Here is a 21,370-nt window from a genome sequence, read left to right as displayed (position 1 = left end):
ACTGTCCCGCCAAAAGCGAGACGTCTGGTCACCTTAATCATCAAGCCCTTATTGTAAAGCAGGGTTAGTAAAATTTTCTGTGTAGGGTCATATCTATACTATTGTAATAAAAGCATTGGGGGTGATCAGGCCAGCAAGGGAGGGTAGTTGGGGGCAATCAGGCAGGCAGGTGAGCAGTTAGGAGCCAGTGGTCCCAGATTGTGAGAGGAATGTCCAACTGCAGGTTTAGGCCTATGGGATAGGGCCTAAATCTGCAGTTGGACATCCCCAAAGGGGTCCCATATTGGAGAGGGTGCAGGCTGGGCTAAGGGTCACCCTCTCCAGTGCACGAATTTCATGCACTGGGCCTCTAGTCTAAAATAATTAGTTAGGAATAAATCTAACCAAGGAAGTGAAGACTTGTATGCTGAAACTATAAAATTGCTGAAAGATATTAAAGAATATTGAAATAACTGGAAAGACATTCTGTGTTCATAATTAGGAAGACTTAACATTATTAAGATGGCAACACCACTAAAAGTACATTCAGATAGATTCAACACAATGCCTATCTAAATTCAAACAGCCTTTTCTAAAGAAATGGAAGCAAATTTTAATATTCATATGAAATTACAATGAACCCTGAACAGCCAAAACAACCTTGAAAAAGAAGAATAAAATTAGAGGATTTCCATTTCCCATTTCAAAACTTACAAAAAGTTTTAATAAAGGGCTGTCAGAAGGGCAGAGATATAGACCAATGGAATAGACTAGAGCAGTGGTTGGCAAACTCATTAGTCAACAGAGCCAAATACCAACAGTACAAAGATTGAAATTTCTTTTGAGAGTCAAATTTTTTTTAACTTAAACTTCTTCTAACACTACTTCATCAAAATAGACTCCTGCAGGCCATGGTATTTTGTGGAAGAGCCACGCTCAAGGGGCCAAAGAGCCGCATATGGCTCATGAGCCACAGTTTGCCGACCACTGGACTAGAGAATCCAGAAATAAACCCTCAGATATATGGTAAATTTATTTTTGACAAGGATGTTAATATCATCCAAAGGGTAAAGGACAGTTTTTTCAACATATAGTGATGGGAAAACTGGATAATCACATGCAAAAGAATGAATCTGAACCCTTTCCTTATACCGTATATAAAAATTAACTCAAAGTTTATCAAATACCTAACGTAAGAGCTAAAACTATAAAACTCTTATAATAAAATATTGGGGGAAATCTTAATGACCTCATATTTAACAGTAATTTCATAGCTATAATATTAAAAGCACAGAGAAACCAAGATGGCGGCGTAGGTAAACAACTGGTCTGCCGCCTCGCACAACAATTTCAAAACTACAACTAATATACAGGACATCTATCACCCAAATACACGGGAAGGCTGGCTGAAAGAGAAAGGAGTACAGCGATGAAAAGCTGAGGAGCCTAGGTATGGAGGCACGCAAATAGGGCTGGTGGCAGGCGACTGGGCACGAGGCTTTTTTTCAACCCAAAGGGAAACAAGCTCCCGATCCAGTTTCTGGGGTCACGCGGGGGACCCAGACATCTATGGGGAGAAGCTGGTCTGTTGGCCATCGGGTCCAAAAGTGAGGGTGACTCTCTTGCAGAGGTGTGTGCAGCAATTATTGTTTACTGCGCTGGATTGCAGGGACGCAGGGACTTGGAAATGCGGGGACTTGGAAACATAGAAGGGCAGAGAAGGCTGACAGCAGCCATTGCTGTTTGCCACGCCCCAGCCTAGTGACGTCCTGAGACCCCACCCCACCCTGAAGCCCCACCCTGAGGCCCTGCCCCACACATTCTACAGACCCACCCAGGCACCACACAGCTGCTTTTGCATATAAATGGCCTGGAAATTGCAACTCCAGCAACAAAACCACCAAATCCCAAGCAAAGAGGACAAAACTGTAGTTCTTGCGGTAGCTCCTGCTGGGTGGCCTCAGACAGTAGCTGAACTGCACCCAATTGCCGGAAACTAGTGTATCTAGTGGTCAGTGTGAGACGACACCAGATTTCAACTACTCTCATAAGGGACATGTTCAAGAGACAGACTCAGTGAACACCAAAACCCTACGGGAACAAGTGTCTCCCCCCCCCCCCCCCCCCCCCCGCCTCATACATGTGTCTCCAGCACAGCAATTCTTCCATTATAGACACAGTGGGTCCCCACCCCAGTTGGCCTGGAGGTCAATTCCTCTCAGTGACACCAACAGCAATCAAGACTTAACTACAACACGGCTGTACACATAATCCACAAAGAGGTGCACCAAGAGTATCCACATCAGGCAACTGTGAGGCTGACCCATTGAACCATTTAGAACACCCAGGCCCACAAAGCAACCTTATCAACTCAGAGAAACAGTGAAAAGGAAACACATCTCAAACAAAAAAAATGGAGGAGAACAAAAGACTGGATATAGAGTTCAAAACCATGGTTATAAGGTTTTTCAAGAATTCTCTAGAAAAGGCCAATAAATTTAACGAGACCCTTGAGGATATGAAAAAGGACCAACTAGAAATGAAACATACATTGACTGAAATAAAAAATATTATACAGAGATCCAACAGCAGACTAGAAGAATGCAAGAAACAAGTCAAAGAGCTGGAATACAAAGAGGAAAGGGACACTCCTCCACAGAAGCAAGAAGAGAATACAGAAAGTTGAAGATAGTGTAAGAAGCCTCTGGGACAACTTCAAGCGAACCAACATCAGAATTATGGGGGTGCTAGAAGAAGAGAAAGAGCAAGACACTGAAAATCTATTTGAAGAAATAATGACAGAAAACTTCCTCCACCTGGTGAAAGAAATAGACTTACAAGTCCAAGAAGTGCATAGAACCCCAAACAAAGGAATCCAAAGAGGACCACACCAACACACAGTATAATTAAAATGCCAAGAGCAAAAGACAGAGAGAATCTTACAAGCAGCAAGAGAAAAACAGTTAATTACCTACAATGAAGCACCCATACAACTATCAGCTGATTTCTCAACAGAAACTATGCAGGCCAGATGGGGGAAGTGGCAAAAAATATTCAAAGTGATGAATAGCAAGAACCTACAACCAAGATTACTGTATTCAACAAAGTTACCATTCAGAACTGAAGGGTAGATAAAAAGCTTCACAGATCAGAAAAAGCTAAAGGAGTATGTCACCACCAAACCATTATTATATGAAATGCTAAAATGTGTTCTTTAAAAAGAGGAAAAAGAAGAAAAAAGTAAAGACAAAAATTATGAACAACAAATACATATCTATCAACAAGTGATTCTAAAAGTCAAGTGAATTAAAAAGTAAAAAAAATAAATAAATAAATAAAATAAAAGTCAAGTGAATTAAAAATCTGAGGAACGGAATAAACTGGTGAATATAATAGAATCAGGGGCATAGAATGGGAGTGGATTGATAATTCTCAGGGGGAAGGTGTGTCTGTGTGGGGGGTATGGGAAGAGATTGGACAAAAATCATACACCTATGGATGAGGCAGCGGAAGGGGGTGAGGGAGGAGGAGGTAAGGGCAAAGGGTGGAGTGAGGACCAGGCGGAGGGGAGTTATAGGGGGGGAGGAGAAACAATAGTAATAATCTGAACGATAAAGATTTATTAAGATTAAAAAAATATTAAAAGTATAGGCAACAAAAGGAAAAAAATAAATTGAACTTCATCATATTAAGAACTATGTGCAACAAAGAACACTATCAAGAAAGTGAAATAATAACCTACATAATGGGAAAAATATTTGCAGATTATATTCTGGACAAGTGATTAATATTCAGAATATAAAAGAACTACAACTCAACATCAACAACAACAAAACAACCTAATTAAAAAATGGGCAAATATTTGAATAGACATTCTCCAAAGAAGATATACAAATGGCCAATAAGTACATGAATAGATTGTCAACATAATTAGTTTTCAGTGAAATGAAAATGAAAACAAGTGTTGGTCCAAGGATGTGGAGAGTTTGGAACCCTCCTGCGCTGCTGTAATATAATCTAAAAGGTACAGCAATGTGGAAAACAGTTTGACAGTTCCTCAGGATAAAAAATAAAACTGCAACACTATTGAGGAAAAGCCCCAAACGTCTAAATTCAGGATTGATTCCAAAGAACTGACATGTAACCTTATTCAAATTCATAAGAGCTTTAAACAGGGCAAAGCAGCTGTTTGCTCCCAGTGGTGGCTGGCCTGGAAGAGAGCCATCCCTTCCCAGGACAAGGTCTATTTTTTTTTTTTTATATAGGAGATTGAATAGTAAAACCACATGGTGGGTAGTCATCTAGACTACCAGAAAGAATAATGCATTTCTAAGTTAGCAGATAACAGCAGGCAATTATCCTCACTCCAGATATTCATCAATTCCCTTCCTGGGGTCTGACATTTATCTTTGGGTGGCAGTACTGCTTTCTGGGAAGTCAGCCAAATCTGAGGCTACAGAGAGTTAAACAGTCACAGAAAGTTAAACAGAGAGTCCAACATTTCCCAGACACCTTTACTGCCGGAGACATACTGCATCTCTGAGCTCCCCTACAGATATGAGATAGGAATTACACTCCTAGGTATATATCCAAAAAAACAAAAGCAGACATCTGTACAGCAAAACTCACAGCAGCATTACTTATAATAAATAGCCAAAAGATGAAAACAATCCAAGGGTCTAACAACAAATAAATGGACACACAAAAGTTGGCATATACACTCCGTGAAATACTATTTCAGCCATAAAAAGGAATGATGCTTTGTGATATATACTACAACATGAATGGACTTGAAAATTTTATGCTTAGTGGATAAGCCAGACACAGGACAAATGTTCTGATTCCACTTATATGAGGTACCTAGAATAAGCAATTTGATAAAGAAAATAGAATATAGAGATAACCAGGGGATGGGGTCATAGTTTATATTGGGGATGGTGAAAAAGTTTAGGGTGATGAACATACCGGTATAGTGGTGTAGTATACACACTGTGAATGTAATTAATGCTGAATTGTGCACTTACAAATGGTTAAATGATCCTATGCCAAAACCGGTTTGGCTCAGTGGTAGAGCATTGGTCTGCGGACTGAAGGGTCCCAGGTTTGATTCTGGTCAAGGGCATGTACATTGGCTGCGGGCACATCCCCGGTAGGGGGTATGCAAGAGGCCGCTGGTCGATGTCTCTCTCTCATCGATGTTCCTAGCTCTCTATCTCTTTCCCTTCCTCTTTGTAAAAAATCAATAAAATATATTTTAAAAAATGGTTAAATGATCCTATGTAATAAAAGAGTAACATGCAAATTAACCATCACTTCCCAATAAAAATGGCCATGTCCATAGCCAATAAGGAGGGAATATGCAAATTGCCAGGCCAAAATGGCAGCACTGGCTTGGAGTCCTGAGTCACCCCAGTGATCCAAGATGTCAAGCCTGACTGGAGAGCAGAGAGGGAGATGGAAGGCTTGGATTGCCCCAGCGACTGGGAGAGTGGGGAAGTTGGGGGGAAGGCTTGGTATCCTGGATCACCCCAGAGCAGAGTGGGAGATGGGTGGGAAGGCTTGACATCCTGGGTCGCTGGGGAAGGTAGTTGGGGGGACCAGGCCTGCGGGGGAGGGCAGTTGGAAGGGACCAGGTCTACAGGGGAAAGCAGTTGCAGGGAATCAGGCCTGCAGGGAAGGGCATCTTTTTGGGGGTTGGGGGACCAGGCCTGAAGTGAGGGCATTTTGGGGGGGGGGGGGCGGTAGGACCAAGCCTACAGGGGAGGGCAATTGGGGGCAACCAGGGCTGTAGGAGAGGGCAGTTAGGGGCAATTGGGCCAGCAGGAGAGCAGTTATTGTAGATGTTGATCAGGCTGGTGGGGAAGTAGTTAGGGGTGATCAGGCTGGCAGGCAGACCAGCGATTGGGAGCCAGTAGTCCTGGATTGTGAGAGGGATGTCCAACTGCCCATTTAGGCCTGATCCTGGTGGGTTTGTGCTTAAACATCTCTTGAGGGGTCCCAGATTGGAGAGGGTGCAGGCTGGGCTGAGGAACACACGTCCACTCCCTGTGCACAAATTTCTTGCACCGGGCCTCCAGTACATACATATTTTGGTATGTATATTTTTACCACAAAAATATATTTTTTATAGAGTGGATGTGAAAGTTGGGAAAGGACCTTGAAATTTCATATAAAATGGCCAGGGGAGAGGTTAATGGAGAGGTGACCTTTAGGTGAAGCCCTAAAGGAGATGGAGGAAGGGTGTCCCAGTAGAGGGCAATGGCCTGAGTGGGAGTGTGAGAGACACATTCTGCAATAGGGGAGGCCAGGGTGACTGAGTGAGAGGGGGTGAGGTCTGAGAGGGAGCTGGCCACAGTTAAGTATTTTGGTTTCTGCTGGGAGCCACAGGAAGGTGTTGAGCAGAGGTACATGATCCTACTTGAGTTTTAACAAAACATCCCTGGTCACCGCAAGGGCCAGCCAGTTAAGGATCTCCAGAGTCTAGCAGGAAGCGCAGTGTTTCCCAGGACGCGCTTCCCCTACCCGCCATCGGGCGGCAGCAGAGCCTCGCCGAGCGCCCGGCGCTCGGGTGGCCTCGCCCTCTCCGCCTAGCGCGCAGGTGGTCCAGTTCTTGGGAATCTTAGCCGAAAACCCGTCTAGTCCCGCGCCTCCGCCGGGCCCCTTTGAGAGCGAGAGTTTCCGGAGGCCTGACTTGGGGCAAGCGATGCCCCCGGGGCCAGCCCACGAGATGGGAATGGAGGGAGGCGGAGAAAACTTCGGAAGTAGAATTCCAACTTTTCCTGGGCCTGATTCCCTTGGGCTTCCCAAAAGCAGTAGAGCGTCCCTTTCAGGAGCCTCGCTTACTTTTTAAAGGCAGATGCAGTAAGTTACAGGCTTGGCACTGGCCAGGGAGGCCAGTTGGTTAGAGCGTCGTCTCCAAACCCTCTGATCCCCATAACTGGAACAACAAACCGATGTTATTCCCCCCTCATCTCTTATCCTCTCTCTCAAATCAGTCTATCAGTCAATTTTAAAAAATTAAGTGAAAGGCACGAGAGCAACTCGTCCACCGGGACTCCCTGGTCCCGCCTCGCAGGGTGTATCCCGGCGGGTCCACCGCCACCAGGGCAGAGGGGAGAGAGGGAACAGGTGCGCACAGGGATCCTGCCCCCTCAACAGGTGAGTCACCCCAGCTCAGCCGCAGTTCCCGTGAGTCACACTCCGCGCGAGCAGAAGCGGGGCGGACGCGATCCCGGGTGCACAGGCGCGCTCCGGCCGGGCGGGGACTTGGTTCCGACCCCAAGGGCCGGCGCGCACCTGGGCCAGCCCACTTCCGGGCAGGGAGGTGGAGGGGCCCCTTTCACCGCCCACCCCCTCGCCCAACCCTCTCGGCTCCCTCTGTGTACCTGGGCCGGTCCATTCCCAGAGCGCACGGGGGTGGAGTGACTAGGAGAAACACAGCGAGTGAAGCAAGTTTCTCCTCGAAAGCTGGAAGTGTTCTTCATCCACGCCGTCTCCGCTCGTGAAGTCCCCAGAACTGGGCAGGGTGGGCTTGGAATAGGGACAAAGAACGGAACCGGGAGGGGGAGGAGCATGTCCCCCTCCCCGCCTTGGTGCGCGCCGCGCCCCCTACCCTCCGGGTACCCGGCCGGGGACGCGCGGACCGGACGTGCCCAGACGGCCGCGATGGCGCCAAGGGCTCGTGGCCGGCGCTGGCCGCTGGGCTCCTGCCCGGGCGCTCCGGGCCGGGGCGCGGTCGTCTTTGTGTGGCTCTTTCTTGGCACTTTGTGCGCAGGTACGGAGCGCGGGGCCCTGGAGCCGCGGACGGGCGGGAGCGCCTTGTAGAGACGGGATGAATGAAGTTCTACACCTCCCGGGAGGCAGGGGAGCGGGGGGAGGGGAATCGGGGAGGCCGGGACCTTCCGATCCCCAGGGTCCCCGAGATCCCTGTGCCCCGGTGTGGGGGAATCACCCCGCTCGCGCTGGAAGCGGCCCCACGCCCTTGTCGGAGGTAGCAGGAAGTGAAACTCCGGACCGAACACCCTGGAGCGGCCAGGAGAATGAAACTCTGTAAGGCGGGGGTGAAGGGACCACCCGACCTGCGGGGAAGGCCGGGGAGGGGGCTTGAGCGCACGCGGACATTTCTAAGTCCCAGAGCGGCGGGGAGCGGGCGCTCGAGATGAAGACACAGTGTCCAGGCTTCTGGTGGGTGTGGGATTGGGGACTCCCCACCCATGACCCTCAGGCTCGACCCTTATCTGTGCGTTAGGGTCTGATAGGATGGACTTCTAGAAGGACTTGGTTTGAAACTATCTTCTGCTGGCAAGTTTTGCCTGGATCCAATGTTTGGGTGGGGGCGTTGGGGGAATCTTATCTTTCTGCAAGCACTCTTGGCATGTTTATTCGAAATGGCTTTGGGTAGGGTGAGATGGGAGGCTGATGGAGACATGGTTGGGCTTTCGCTACTCTGTGACAAAGCATCTCAGTCAGACAACTCAAAAATTAACCCTCCAGCCCACAAAAGTTGCGGTAATTTGGAACAATGGCTCTGAGGTGGGGCCTCCAGCACTTTAGCAGTTGCCTGAATGGGCCACAGAGAGGAGCCCTTTCTGCGAGAGAATGGGCAAGGGGAGAGGGGCCAGTGTGGTTCAGAGGACACACTCTGGGAAGAGAGGTGGGCGGGATGTTCCAAGAAATCTGGCCATCTGACTTTGCACCTGTCACTTCAGCCCCATGGTCTATAAAATGGGTATGGTTATCAGAGCTGCCTCACAGTCCTGAGGATTAAGCAGCAGTATGTGCCAGGCTCTATAAAACAATACCCTTGTAAGTGTCAAGTTGGTGACAAAGGTTGTTGCTTATTTCTGCTGAAGCAACTGTTCCTAGTGGTCCCTACTGACTCTCCTCTTGCCCTCAGCTCCTGCCAGTGCCATCCAGGTGACTGTGTCAGACCCCTACCACGTGGTGATCCTCTTCCAGCCCGTGACCCTGCCCTGCACCTACCAGTTGACCACGACCCCCACAGCACCCATCGTGATCTGGAAGTACAAGTCTTTCTGCCGGGACCGCATCGCCGATGCCTTTTCTCCAGCCAGTGTTGACAACCAGCTCAATGCCCAGCTGGCAGCTGGTAACCCGGGCTACAACCCCTATGTGGAGTGTCAGGACAGTGTGCGCACTGTCAGGGTTGTAGCCACTAAGCAGGGCAATGCTGTGACCCTGGGAGAATACTACCAGGGCCGGAGGATCACCATAACAGGAAGTATGTTGGGTGGGGCAAGGGAGAAGCCGGGGATGGGGTTGGGGATGGCTTGCGCAGGCTCCCCGGTGTGCAACCTGGAGTCCCCACTTGGAAGCTCGTTAGCACTGGTGTCTGAAATGACTGACAGAGGGAGGATCCTTCCTTCCATCCGTCCATCCGTCCATCCATTCCTTTAACAGCAAATATTTAATGAGCACCTAACAGATACCAGGTGTTGTTTGGTGCCTTGGAAATGCAGCAGTAAAGAAAATTATCAAATTCTTTCCCTTGTGGAACTTGCAATCCAGTGAGGGAGACAAGATAAATACAGCACATACTATCCAGTGCTTGGAAATAAAGAAGAGTGGGTAATGGAGAGAGAGGCAGGGTTCTATAAGACTTATTTTACCAGTAATAGTAAGTAAAATTTCTGTACGTAACAACTTATAAAGGATCTCTTATGTGCCAGGTTTATGGGGATTAACTCACTTAGATCCCACAATTGTGTGAGTAGATTCTGCTACTGTCATTTTACAGAGGCCCAGAGAGGCAAAGTGACTTGTACAGCTGGTAACAGAGCTGCAATTCTAAGTCAGCCTCTTTGGGTCTAGTCTGTAAGCTGGTAACTCTTTTGCTTGACCAGGGTGGGGTGATAGATTTTAACGGAGAAAGTCTATGACTTGCCAGGGCATTACATATTCTCCCACGGAGTCCTTACGTCCACATTTTCCACTCGAAAACAGGCATAGAGAGACTAAGTAGCTCATCTAAGCACACAGAGCTGGAGCTGGGATTTAACTCAGGCAGCCCTGGGAACCCTTTTCCATAACCTTAATTCTGCCTAATGATGGGAAGTGCCTGTGGGGGAAGTTCACTCATTTATCATTCAAATAGTATTTATCGAGCATTTACTAAGTGCTGGGCACTAGGGTTGGAGTGATGATCAGGACATCTGCTATCCCTGCCTAAGGAGGTGACAGGCTAGTGGGGTGAGGTAGATAGTAAACATCAGCTGAAGAGTAAGAATATTAGGGTGTACTAAGTGCTACAATAAAACAGACCTGGGTGTGTGGTGCTATCTGGAGTGCATGCCTTAAGAACTCTACAAATGTGATTTGAGGAGGGATTGGGTCTGGGTCCTAAAGAATCTAGAAGGCAGCCTTAGCAGATTTGGCTCAGTGGATAGAGCATCGGTCTGTGAACTAAAAGGTCCAGTTTGATTCTGATCAAGGGCACGTGCCCGGGTTGTGGGCTCAATCCCTAGTAAGGGGTGTGCAGGAGGCAGCTGATCAACGATTCTCTCTCATTGATGGTTCTATCTCTCCCTCTTCCTTCCTCTCTGAAATCAATAAAAATATTTTTTTAAAAAGAATCTAGAAGGCAGAGAGGAAGGTGATGGGAAGCAGTGGGTGAGGGTGAAGGCTCACCCATTTAATGGATTTATTCTCTTACTGTCTTTATTTTTTTAACTTTTATATTTTTATATTTTTTATTGATTTTTTACAGAGAGGAAGGGAGAGAGATAGAGATCTAGAAACATCGATGAGAGAGAAACAGCGACCAGCTGCCTCTTGCACACCCCCTACCGGGGATGTGCCTGCAACCAACATACATGCCCTTGACCGGAATCGAACCTGGGACCTTTCAGTCCTCAGACCAACGCTCTACCGCTGAGCCAAACCGGTTTCGGCCTCTTACTGTCTTTAAACAAGATTAAAGTTTTAGCCTTGGGCATGAGGGCAGAGGAGTGAAGGGAGTGTCCCTTTGCAGACCTCAAGAGACCAGGGCCTGTGCACACACCTCCCCTCACTCTGTAGACTATGGACGAAAGGCAAGGTTCCAGGGACTGAGCCTGTCAGTCCTGTTTCTAGGAGAGACCAGACCTACTTGCCCTGAATTTCCATGGGCCGTTCAGCCCAAAGCATCCTGCTGTTCTTGAGGACAAAGGGCTTCTTGGGGGTTTACCTGTCCCGTTCCTTTCCCCCTTCCACCAGAACCAGATGGGACAGCCCACGTACTGAGAATGCCCTTAGAGGCTGGCTGGAATGATGCCTCTGCTGAGTCCAAAACTCCAGAGTGGCCCTCAGGCTCCTGTTGGGGCAGATTCTTCATGCTCTGGAGACCTCATAGGCCTGGGTCTTTCAAGCGGCCTTGATCCAGCCCACCTCTGAAGTAGGCTGTGAGCAGCCATTGTATCTACGTCCTCTCAGGAAACCCAGTAGCCATAGGAGCTTCCTCCATTTCAACCTTAAAAGTAGAGAAAAGTGGACTTTCCTGTGGTGTCCCAAGGGTCATCAGCATCAGGTTTTAAGTGAAAGTGGTTCTGGGCAAACTGCAATATTAATTCACCCGCAGAGTCTCAGCTCAGTGGGGCCCCACTGCCTTCCATTCTGCCCTTCTGTGGGTGATGTGGGTGCCTGGAAAGGAGCTCTGTTTCTACCTCAGGCTGCTTGGGGCCCATATGCCACCCTCCCCACTCAGTAGCATGACCAGAGAGCCCATGGGGCCCCCGAGATTGTAAGGGCCCTCTCTGCTGAGTGCTGTGTGGAACCAGAGGCTCAGAGGTGTGGAGGAGGCTCAGCTTCTGTTCCCAACTGGATACCAGTATGTCCTCCCTGTACCTAAAACACTGGGGAGTAATGCCCGGCCCCGGGTGTCAGGACCAGACAATACAGGCCGGGAAAAGGGCGCGCCTGGCAGGAAGGACGTGGGCCCAGGCCTTAGAATTGATCAAAAGAAGCTGTAAATCCGTATTTTTCGTGGGTTTTAGAAACATCGTGCGAGCCAAACAAAACACCAAGGCCCGGGTCTGGGCCACAGGAGCCAGATTTCATCTCCTGCCCATAATCTCTTACTGTGGCATGGGGTCCTGTCCCCCCTGCGGTGTCGGGCAGGGGCTGTCCTGGAGCTCTGGTTTGGAGAGGTGTAGTCAGTCTGGTTTAAAAGATAGGCTGGGGAAACGATGGTGTTCTGGAGAGTTTGGAGAATGTAGGTAAGAGTTTTATGAGGATCCAGTGAAAGAATATGCAAAGGAACTCGGCACATACCAGAAACTCAGTAATTGGTGGCTAGATACATGACCATGGAGGGGTGCTGTGCCGCCCACTCCTTCATGTCTGCTCCGAAGTTCACCTACTTAAATTTGTACAACCCCTCCTCCACACTGGCACTCTCTGTCTTCCCTGATGGATTTTCTCTGTATTGCTTACCACCATCTGACATGCCATAAATTAACTTTTTTTACTTGTCTCTCCCAGTTAAGGTCTGCTCTAAGAGCAGGGCTTTATATCTGTGGTCCATAGCAGTGGTTCTCAAACTGTTAGTTTTAGGGCCTCTGTACTTTATTGTTGTTAATCCTCATCTGAGGATATTTTTCCTTTGATTTTTAGAGAGAGTGGATGAGGGTGGGGAGAGAGAGAAACATCTATGCGAGATAGACACATTAGTTGCTTCTTGCTTGAGCCCTGATTGGGGGTTGGGGACGGGGATTGAACCTGCAACCCAGGTATGTGCCCTTGACCAGAATTGAACGTGGGACCCTTCAGTCCGAGGGCTGACACCCTATCCACTGAGCCAAACTGGTTAGGGCTAGGGCCTCTACACTCTTAATTACTGAGATCCTCAAAGAATTTTGTTTTTATAGCTGCAAACAGAAGTTTAAAAAAATATTTAAGCTGACAGTGATAAACTCTTCATAACTTAATATGGATAACATACTTTAATGAAAATTGCATTGTTGCTTATAATTTTGCTCATCTCCTTGAGGTCTGGCTGAGTAGAAATTGTGATAGCATGTGTCATCTAGCCTCTGAATCCTCCACAGTACATTCAGAGATTAAGTGAAAAAGGCAGATAACATCATAGTATTATTATGCAAGTAACTTTGACCTCTGGGATCCTCTGGTAAGGTCTTGGGGAACCACAGGACCCACGGATCACACTTTGAGAATGGCTGCTGTCGAGTATACCACATGCCTCTGATACTGTCTGAAACATGGGATGCTTTCAGTAATTATGTGAAATGTTGAATGTATTGAGGGCCTAGACTAAAACCAGGTGCCTAGACTGCTAGAACAGACTACAAAAGCTAAGGGATGTCAACGGTAGGAGGGAAGGGGTACATTGCCCAGTCCCTGTGTCGGGCGCTCGGGACTCAGCAGGGACTGAGGGCAGGTTCTGCTTGCGTGGAGCTCACATTCTCCTGGGTGGGATCCGCAGTGCTCGGCCTCTAACTGGCTGATACAGTGTAGCAGTGGGTGGGGGAGCTGTGCCAGTAGAATGGAACTAGCCCTGCCAGGGTTTGAGAACGCAGTGCCAGGCAGAGGTACTAGCACAGGTGCAAGCAGAGGCAGGTGTGGGCCAGCATGCCGGGCCCAGTGAGGAGGCCAGAGTCCAGAGCAGTGAGTGAAGGAGATTGGTGGGGGTGAGGCTGGTGTGTCCGGGAGCCAGATCATACCAAGGCCCTGTGGGCCAGGGTAAGGCTTTGGAGTGGTGGAGTCAGACATTGAAAGGAGAGTCTTTGGATGTGAGCTCTTCTTTCCAAAGGAGGAAGGCTCCCGTTCTTTTCATTTCTTTGGCAAGTGGCTGATGCCCTGGGGAGTGCCAGATGCTGCAGATGGGCACACACAGTTACTGCCCTTGGCCGTCATGGAGAAGGGCAGCGGTACATGGGCAGTATGGTAGGCAAGTCATCGGAGGCCCGAGTGCCAGAGCTTTTGGGAAGAAGCTGGCGGTGGCGTGTTCCTATTGCCAGCTGGGTCCCACCCTGCCCCACACTGGTGCATACCTGAAGGGATTTAACTAATTAGGGCCTGAGGCATAGAGAGGAAACTGGAAAAGCTGACGGACTTTAATTATTGGTGTAATTAACAGGCTCCTTGCCCTGAGCAGCTTCATACCTGAGCGTCCCCAAGCCCTGGGCCCGACCAAGATTGTGGGGGCTGACGGTAGATGGATTAGGGAACCAGGCCTTTCCCCCTCACACACACACATACCCCATTTCTTCTCAGGCTGACATGTATTCTGATTCCTAGAATCTGAGCTACTCACCTTCGCTTCCTTACCAGGCTCCCTGGTAGTTCACGTTGGGGGCAGTAACTTTTGCTGTGAGAGGTAGAGAAAATGGCTGTTCAGTCTGAGTTGCTGGCTCTGGAGTCAAGGCCACTGATAAGCTGGACAACTTTGGGCGGGTCAGGTCATCTCACCTATGACGTGGGAAAGGTAACACTGCGCACCTCACAGATCTCTTGGAATACCCACGTCAGTGTTTAATACAAAGCCTAGGAGGAAGCACTGCCTGGTCTGAATTGCCTGCGCACCTGCAGCCCCATTCCCTGACGGCTCTGTGGCTTCACACTCTCCTCCCGGTACAGATGCTGACCTGACCTTTGACCAGACGGCTTGGGGGGACAGTGGTGTGTATTACTGCTCCGTGGTCTCAGCCCAGGACCTCCAGGGGAACAACGAGGCCTACGCAGAGCTCATCGTCCTGGGTGAGTGGGCGGGCCCTGGGGGCCTGGAAGGGGCGGGTGGGGAGAGGGCCTCTCCTCCCACTTGTGCATGTCTCCCTCTGTCCTCCAGCTCATTCTCTGGGCTCTGTCGCCTGCTTTGCTCTCCCCACATGGCACCATCAGTCACTTGAGCTTACCTGTGCCTTGCACCCTAGGCAGAGACTCCCTCACATAACATTTCAGGTGAGCCACAGCCAAACTAAGCGGAAAGAATGGGGGGCCAGATCTCTTCTTGGCCCATTTTTTAAAAATACAGAAATGGTCAGATTTGGTTGGCAGTTAATGAGGAGGGTTGATGGTTTGTGTAATTGAGAGGGAGCTAGACCTACCTGTCACATCTCCAGGGCCACATCTGACCCCAGAGGCCCTTGCCAAAGCACAGGAACCTTGCGCTCTGCCTGCTGGGATGGCATTTTGTGGCTTAGACAGTGAATCCTTCCCTCAGGCCAGGCCCGTCCAGATGCCCAGGTGCAGGGTGGGATAGCCACCAAGAGCCTGTTTGGCCATGAGGCCCCTCTACCATGTATGGAAGGGATGTTGCCATTAGCCAGATGCTCTATTCTCAGCCAACACATATAGTCTCGAGTGACGTGCTATATGTGAAATGTTGCTGTGCTTCACACTGCATCATGTGCATGATACAAGGAAACATGTGTGAATGAGCACACATGATGAGGGAGCAGGGTGCTGAGACCATGTGACAGTTCACATGTGGGTGACAGAATGCATGCACCAGTGACCCAGAGAACCCCTGCTTGTCCTTGGTAAAATGTACGGTCTGCATTAGCAGTTCTCAAAATGCAGTCTCAGGACCTACTTACTCTCTGAAAAATTACTGAGGCTCTCAAAAGAGTTTGTGTTTGTATTTCTGTGAGTTATATCTGTAGTTGGTTAACATCATAGAGATTGAAAACTGGACAATTTTTAAAGCAAGATACACAAGGACATAGTCCTTCACCATCAAAGCGATGGTGTGTCATCACGTGTCACACAGCCTCTGGACAGCCCTACATGATTGTCATGACAGTGAGAGCGAAAACGGCAAATGATGGCTTCGTGCTATGAAAATATTTAGTTTGGCTTTGGAGACAGGTCCACACTTTGAGAACTGCTGGTTTGGGTGGTGGAAAGCCCCTCAGTGGGGCACGTGGCACAGAGTGTATGAGCTCTGGGTAGGGGTTGGTTGGTGGAGAGCTGGGTATAGAGATGCCCCTGCGATATACACATCACTGATGGCACCTGAGGGAAGGCACTAGCTGGGCCGTAAGACTTGCAGATGGGACAGAATGCATGGACCAAGATGGGACCCTCGTGGACTAAAGAACCAAGGCCACACTAACTTTTAGGGCTATAGGCACTTTTGCCTTCATGGGCCTATTCCTCTGCATTAAAAACACACACACAAAAACCCAAAAAAACATACACACACACATATACACACACACATATACATAGGATTACCTTGCTATAAAACTATTTGTTGTTATATATTTGGTATTCTTATATATTTTCTTCCAATTTAAAAATAAAAATGTTTTCAAGGGCCCTAAGACATTGCCTATTATGCTGGATGGACCAGGACTGTCCTTATCACATGGGATGCAACTCTTTGGGGCAGTAGGACCCATGTATGTGGAAAAGACGAAGTGCTCAAATTCAGTTCACACCCGCAGAGCCCATGGGAAATGAGGGGGACCCCTTTTGGGCAACAGAATCCCTTGAGGCATGAGAGAGGGTAAATTATGTGATGGAAGCCTTCTGGAAAACAGCGCCCTGTTTTTATGTGGGTGGGGGGTCGGGTGAGGGCAGGAACCAAGTGCTATGACCCTCCTAGGCCACCAACCTATCTGATGCTTCCAGGCACACCTTCACCTGATAAGCCTGGAGCTGGGCTTCTGGAGAGGGGCAGCCTGGGCTGGCTCTTGCCAGCATAATGTGTCTCTCTTTTGTCCCTCCAGGCAGGACCTCGGGGGTGGCTGAGCTCTTACCTGGTTTTCAGGCGGGGCCCATGGAAGGTATGGGGGTGGAGGCCTTTACACACCACTTACTGCTTCTAAGAATTCTCCCCACCCTAAATGCCGCTCGCTGTGGACCCCACTAACCTTGCCCGACTCCCAACTCATGGCATCTAGTGACCTGGCTCTGGGCTTTGGGGTGGGCAGGGATGGCTGAGGGTGGGCCTGGGGTGTAGGCAGGAGGCTCCTGTGACTGATGCCTTTGGTGCTCTTCTGGCTTTGAGATCGGGGCAGCTGGCTCTCTGTCCCTGAGGAAGCCTGACTTGCTGTGGCTAGGTCACCTCTCCTTTTCTGCCTTGCCCTGCTGAGTCCAGGCGAGTTCCTTTGGGATTGGCCTGAGTTGTAGACGAGTTGGGCAGCCCTCTGTAGCTGCGCCCCAGCTTCTGGCATGGAGACTCCAGCAAGAGCTACAGCTTCCCTGACAAGCTTTGCAGATAGCTTCGCCCACCCCTCTCTGCATTGCCCTGCTGTGTCCTTGTTCCCACCCAGGCTCCTGGCTCAGGGCCTCTCCCATCTCTCTGCAGACTGGCTGTTCGTGGTTGTTGTCTGCCTAGCTGTCTTCCTTGTCTTCCTCCTCCTGGGCATCTGCTGGTGTCAGTGCTGCCCGCACACCTGCTGCTGTTACGTCAGGTGCCCCTGCTGCCCAGACAAGTGCTGCTGCCCAGAGGCTTGTGAGTGCCCCTTGAGTGACCACCCCCATTCAGCAACTTGCCTGGGTCCAAGGGGAGGAGGTGCTACTGGTCTGGAGGTTATGAGGTGAGCAATTTGGGAGAAAGTGGGTCAAGGAAGACCAGCAGGTTTAGATTTTTATTTATATACTTCAACTTTTCATGTATTTTGATTCTTCATTTGAGGTTTTCTTTTGAAAGTATAACCTATATGCATGGTAAGAAAAACTCAAATAGTACAAAACAGTCACTAGAGAGTAAATCTCCCTTTAAAAACAAAATCTTAAGTGAGAAAAGGTAAGAAACCAAACGAGGTTTAATGCATCACATAATTAAAGCAAATTAAAAACCTCATCCACACAACCGTTTGGGTACTATTTTTAAAGATATGTCTAGCACATGAGTGGCACCTGGAGAGGTGGGAATGGAAGTGGGGAAGGTAGCAAACAAAATAGGCACATGTACTCCAGGCAGATGTATGTTTGTGTACTTACATTTAAAACTTATACACGATTCCAGTATAATGCAGTCCAAGCTGCGTTAAAAGTTGAATCGAGCGATTTTTTGAGGTGGAGATTTGAGGCCTGGCTTGCCTCCTTACCTGCTTAGAAGCCCAGTAAATTCCCCTCGTTTAGTCTCTTCTGTAAAGTGGGGCTGTGGCAGAGCCCTCTGTATAGGGTGAATGTGGGAAACTGGTGTGTCCAGCATTTAGTGCAGGATTCGGCCTACAGAAAGTGTTCCACACCCTCTAGCCATTGGACATTGCTGCTGTCAGCATTGGCGGTGACCGAGGGCCAGAGAGCAAATCAGAGCCCTGCCACTCACACCTCAGAGCAGTTTCTCCTGCCTCATTGAGGGGTGTCGTGAGCATTAAGGGAAGACTGAGCGTCCCTAGCACAGGGCTGTGACTCACTCCATGCCAACTAATTCTATGGTCACTGGGCTCAGTGGTGGGCAAACTGGTTCCTCAAAATATCACTCCCTGGAAAAAATTGCTATTTGGGGACTTAAGCTATCACTTTTCTTGTCATTTTTAGTTGAGAGCTTCTGGCTTACCTGGTGGATGTTAGTCCATTTCACAGGTGGAAAGGGACTCCCAAGAGCTCTAACCGAATTTGCAATTATATCACAAATTAGGTCAAGGCTGGGGCCAGGACTGCAAATTCTCTCCATTCTGAATCCCTGTTATTCCAAATGGAGGCCCCATTAATTCCCTACCAGAGGCTGCATTATTCCACAGCCATAGTGACAGCCACAGCACTCCTGGGCCATCTGAAAGCAGCAAATCCCACAGCAAATTATAAAGAGCCAATCACCTGAGCTAATGGGGGGCTTTTAGGGGAACTACTGAGCCTTTTGCTTCTCAACTGAATCAGCAGTGAAGGGATCTTTCTGAGCCTATCTCCATGCCCTACTCCCTACCCCAACCCCATTTTCTTGTTAAGAGGCCCAAGGAAGAAACAACTCGCCTAGGCACAGTGACTGCTGCAAGAGCAGCCACCAGAACTCAGCCTCTTGCCTGGGAGGAAGGCAGCAGGGAGGATTTGCCCTTGAGCTGTCAAGCCTAGAACCAGGAGGGGTGAAGGCAGAGTTAGTGGGTACAGCCCAGAAATTGAAAACACGAGATAATCCCCATGACATTGAGGTCTGGAAGATTCCATGGGGAGGATCCAGCAGGCCTGAGAGGGGAGCAGGTATGGAATTCCTCTACCCCTAGATGATTTGTTTTCTAAAGCTGGAACTCAGCTGCCAACTGGAATGCTTTGTCCTGTGGGTCCAGCTCATGGGTTTGTTTATCTTCTCCCCTTGCTCTGAGAATGCAGGCCCCAGGTGGCCACATCTTCTGGTAAGGTGGCTAGAGAGTTGGGGTTTTATGTAAAAACGTCAACAAATGTTGGTAAACCATCCCTGCTACAGAAAACATGTCCTGCCAGATTGGGGCTGCAGGCTGCATGTATACCCCTGTCCTCAAAGCTCCGTGAGGAATCACACAGGAGGTGTGGACTCGATTATGGACCTACAGAAATCAAGTCCCCAGGGAGGCTCCACAACTAGGGATGGGGAGAAGGTCCTGTTACCATAGGGAAGGGCAGTGTGGCTCCTGGCCACCAGCTCATGCTCTGTGTGTCTTACTAGTGTATGCTGCTGGCAAAGCAGCCACCTCAGGTGTCCCGAGCATCTACGCCCCTAGCACCTATGCTTACCTTTCTCCTGCCAAGACCCCACCCCCAGCAGCCGTGATTCCTATGGGCACTGTCTACAATGGATACGCTGGAGACTTCGACAAGAATAGCTCAGGTGAGGTCTGGGGGAGCCAGGGGCAACTAGGGCAGGGATTGGCTGGGCTCTTGGGCACTGAGTGTGGGACTGGGGCAGGGAAGGGGGCTGGGAATGCAGGACTTTGCTCCAGGGGAGCAGCCATTGACAGCCAGTCTCCCCCAGTAGGTGGCTATAGCTCCCAGGTACCCCTGCTTCGTGATGCAGACAGCAGTGTGTCCTCGGGTAAGAACCAAGTGTTACTATGCTGAACATGCCTGTAAGGGAGGGGGACTGGGTCAGCACCAAAACTGATCATCTCCATCTCCTGTCTCTAGAAGTCCGTAGTGGCTACAGAATTCAGGCCAGCCAGCAGGATGACTCTATGCGAGTCCTGTACTACATGGAGAAAGAACTGGCCAACTTTGACCCTTCTCGACCTGGCCCCCCCAGCAGCCGTGTAGAGAGAGGTGAGGAACCTTGGAGTTTTGAGGGGTTGCAGAGGTGGGGGTGGGACATGTCTCCCTAATTACCTGGCCCAAGGATGTTTGCTTGCAAATCCTGGACATAGTACCTCCTTCCCTATCATTGCCAGTGAGTATGGGACACTGCATATCATCCCTTAACATGAGAGAAGTCTAGGGCCCTGTAGAGAGTATGAGCCAGTGGTAACACTGGTGGACCCTAGAGCTCCTGGCATCAAGTCCTGACCTCCCAGCAGTCAGTGACATGTCCCTTCCCTACAGCCATGAGTGAAGTCACCTCCCTTCACGAAGACGACTGGAGATCACGGCCTTCCCGCGGCCCTGCCCTCCCACCAATCCAGGATGAGGAATGGGGTCGCCACTCCCCTCGGAGTCCAAGGAGATGGGAGCAAGAGCCCCTTACAGAACGGCCCAAGAGTGGGTGGGGGGCCGGGCGTCCCCGGGCTCGCTCTGTGGATGCTCTGGATGACCTCACGCGGCCAGGCTCTGCTGAATCAGGGAGGAGGTCTCCCCCAAATAATGGGAAGAGAGGCCGAGCTTATGCACACCCCCGAAGCCGCAGCCGTGACGACCTCTACGACCAAGAAGACCCAAGGGGCTTTCCACACTCCCAGGAACCCCACTTCGATGACTTCAGGTCTAGAGACCGCCCTAGTGCTGACCCGAGGAACCGCTCCCACCGCTCTCGGGATGCTCGGAACGAGAGGTCCAAGGACCCCCAATACGACGGCCGGCTTCTGGAAGAGGCCTTGAGGAGGAAGGGGCCAGCGGAGAGGAGACCTTACAGGGAGGAAGAGGACGACTACTACCCTCCAGCGCCTCCCCCTTATTCCGAGACCGACTCCCAGGCCTCTCGGGAGCGGAGGCTCAAGAAGGTGAGGAACAGCCTTCCCTGGCCTGCACACCCACCCTGCCCCCTCTCCAGTCACATGCTCACACCCTTTCCTTTTTCTCCTTTGCAGAACTTGGCCCTGAGTCGGGAAAGTTTAGTCGTCTGATCTCATGTTTTGTATGGAGTTTTGTACTTTTTTTTTTTTTTTAATTTGAGGAACTTGGTATTCTTCTAAGTCTAATAAAATATACGATCACAAGGCCTAATTTGGAGGGAAGCGCTTGTTTTGTTGCGTGAGGTGGGGCCCTGAAGAGCTGCCCTGGGTGTCGGCACAGAGTCCCAAGCCTTTCTCTCCGGGCTCTGGTGCCTGGCGCCTGGGGCGGGACTCGCTCGGCCAGCCGCCTC

General features: G+C 49.8%; 1 protein-coding gene and 1 long non-coding RNA gene across 10 annotated transcripts; one reads left to right on the top strand and one right to left on the bottom strand.

The window, feature by feature from the left end:
- Nucleotides 1-335: 335 nt before the first annotated feature.
- LOC118720999 lies at nucleotides 336-14,559 on the bottom strand. Its single transcript, XR_004988583.2, has 3 exons — nucleotides 14,263-14,559; nucleotides 2,375-2,378; nucleotides 336-349 (listed from the first exon to the last, which is right to left on the bottom strand). It is a non-coding gene; the product is annotated as an uncharacterized LOC118720999 (long non-coding RNA).
- Nucleotides 7,409-21,231, top strand: LSR (lipolysis stimulated lipoprotein receptor). 9 transcript variants are annotated; one of them, XM_036441554.2, is made up of 11 exons: nucleotides 7,412-7,753; nucleotides 8,876-9,220; nucleotides 14,572-14,691; nucleotides 15,054-15,137; nucleotides 16,668-16,724; nucleotides 17,249-17,395; nucleotides 19,529-19,690; nucleotides 19,838-19,894; nucleotides 19,987-20,118; nucleotides 20,395-21,008; nucleotides 21,096-21,231. In XM_036441554.2, the coding sequence occupies exons 1-11, from the start codon at nucleotides 7,552-7,554 to the stop codon at nucleotides 21,129-21,131; spliced, it is 1,956 nt and encodes a 651-aa protein (XP_036297447.1). In that variant the 5' UTR covers nucleotides 7,412-7,551; the 3' UTR covers nucleotides 21,132-21,231. The 9 variants fall into 9 exon arrangements, with proteins under 9 accessions (XP_045438501.1, XP_036297454.1, XP_036297447.1 ...); XM_036441553.2 differs by having other exon boundaries at nucleotides 19,835-19,894; XM_045582545.1 differs by lacking the exon at nucleotides 17,249-17,395 and having other exon boundaries at nucleotides 7,409-7,753; nucleotides 19,835-19,894.
- Nucleotides 21,232-21,370: the final 139 nt, after the last annotated feature.

This window comes from Pipistrellus kuhlii, unplaced genomic scaffold (genome assembly GCF_014108245.1).
Source record: "Pipistrellus kuhlii isolate mPipKuh1 unplaced genomic scaffold, mPipKuh1.p scaffold_m20_p_17, whole genome shotgun sequence".
Taxonomy (NCBI): Eukaryota; Metazoa; Chordata; class Mammalia; order Chiroptera; family Vespertilionidae; genus Pipistrellus; species Pipistrellus kuhlii.
The sequence above is the reverse complement of the archived record's forward strand: the minus strand, read 5'-3'. Positions and strand labels throughout refer to the sequence as shown.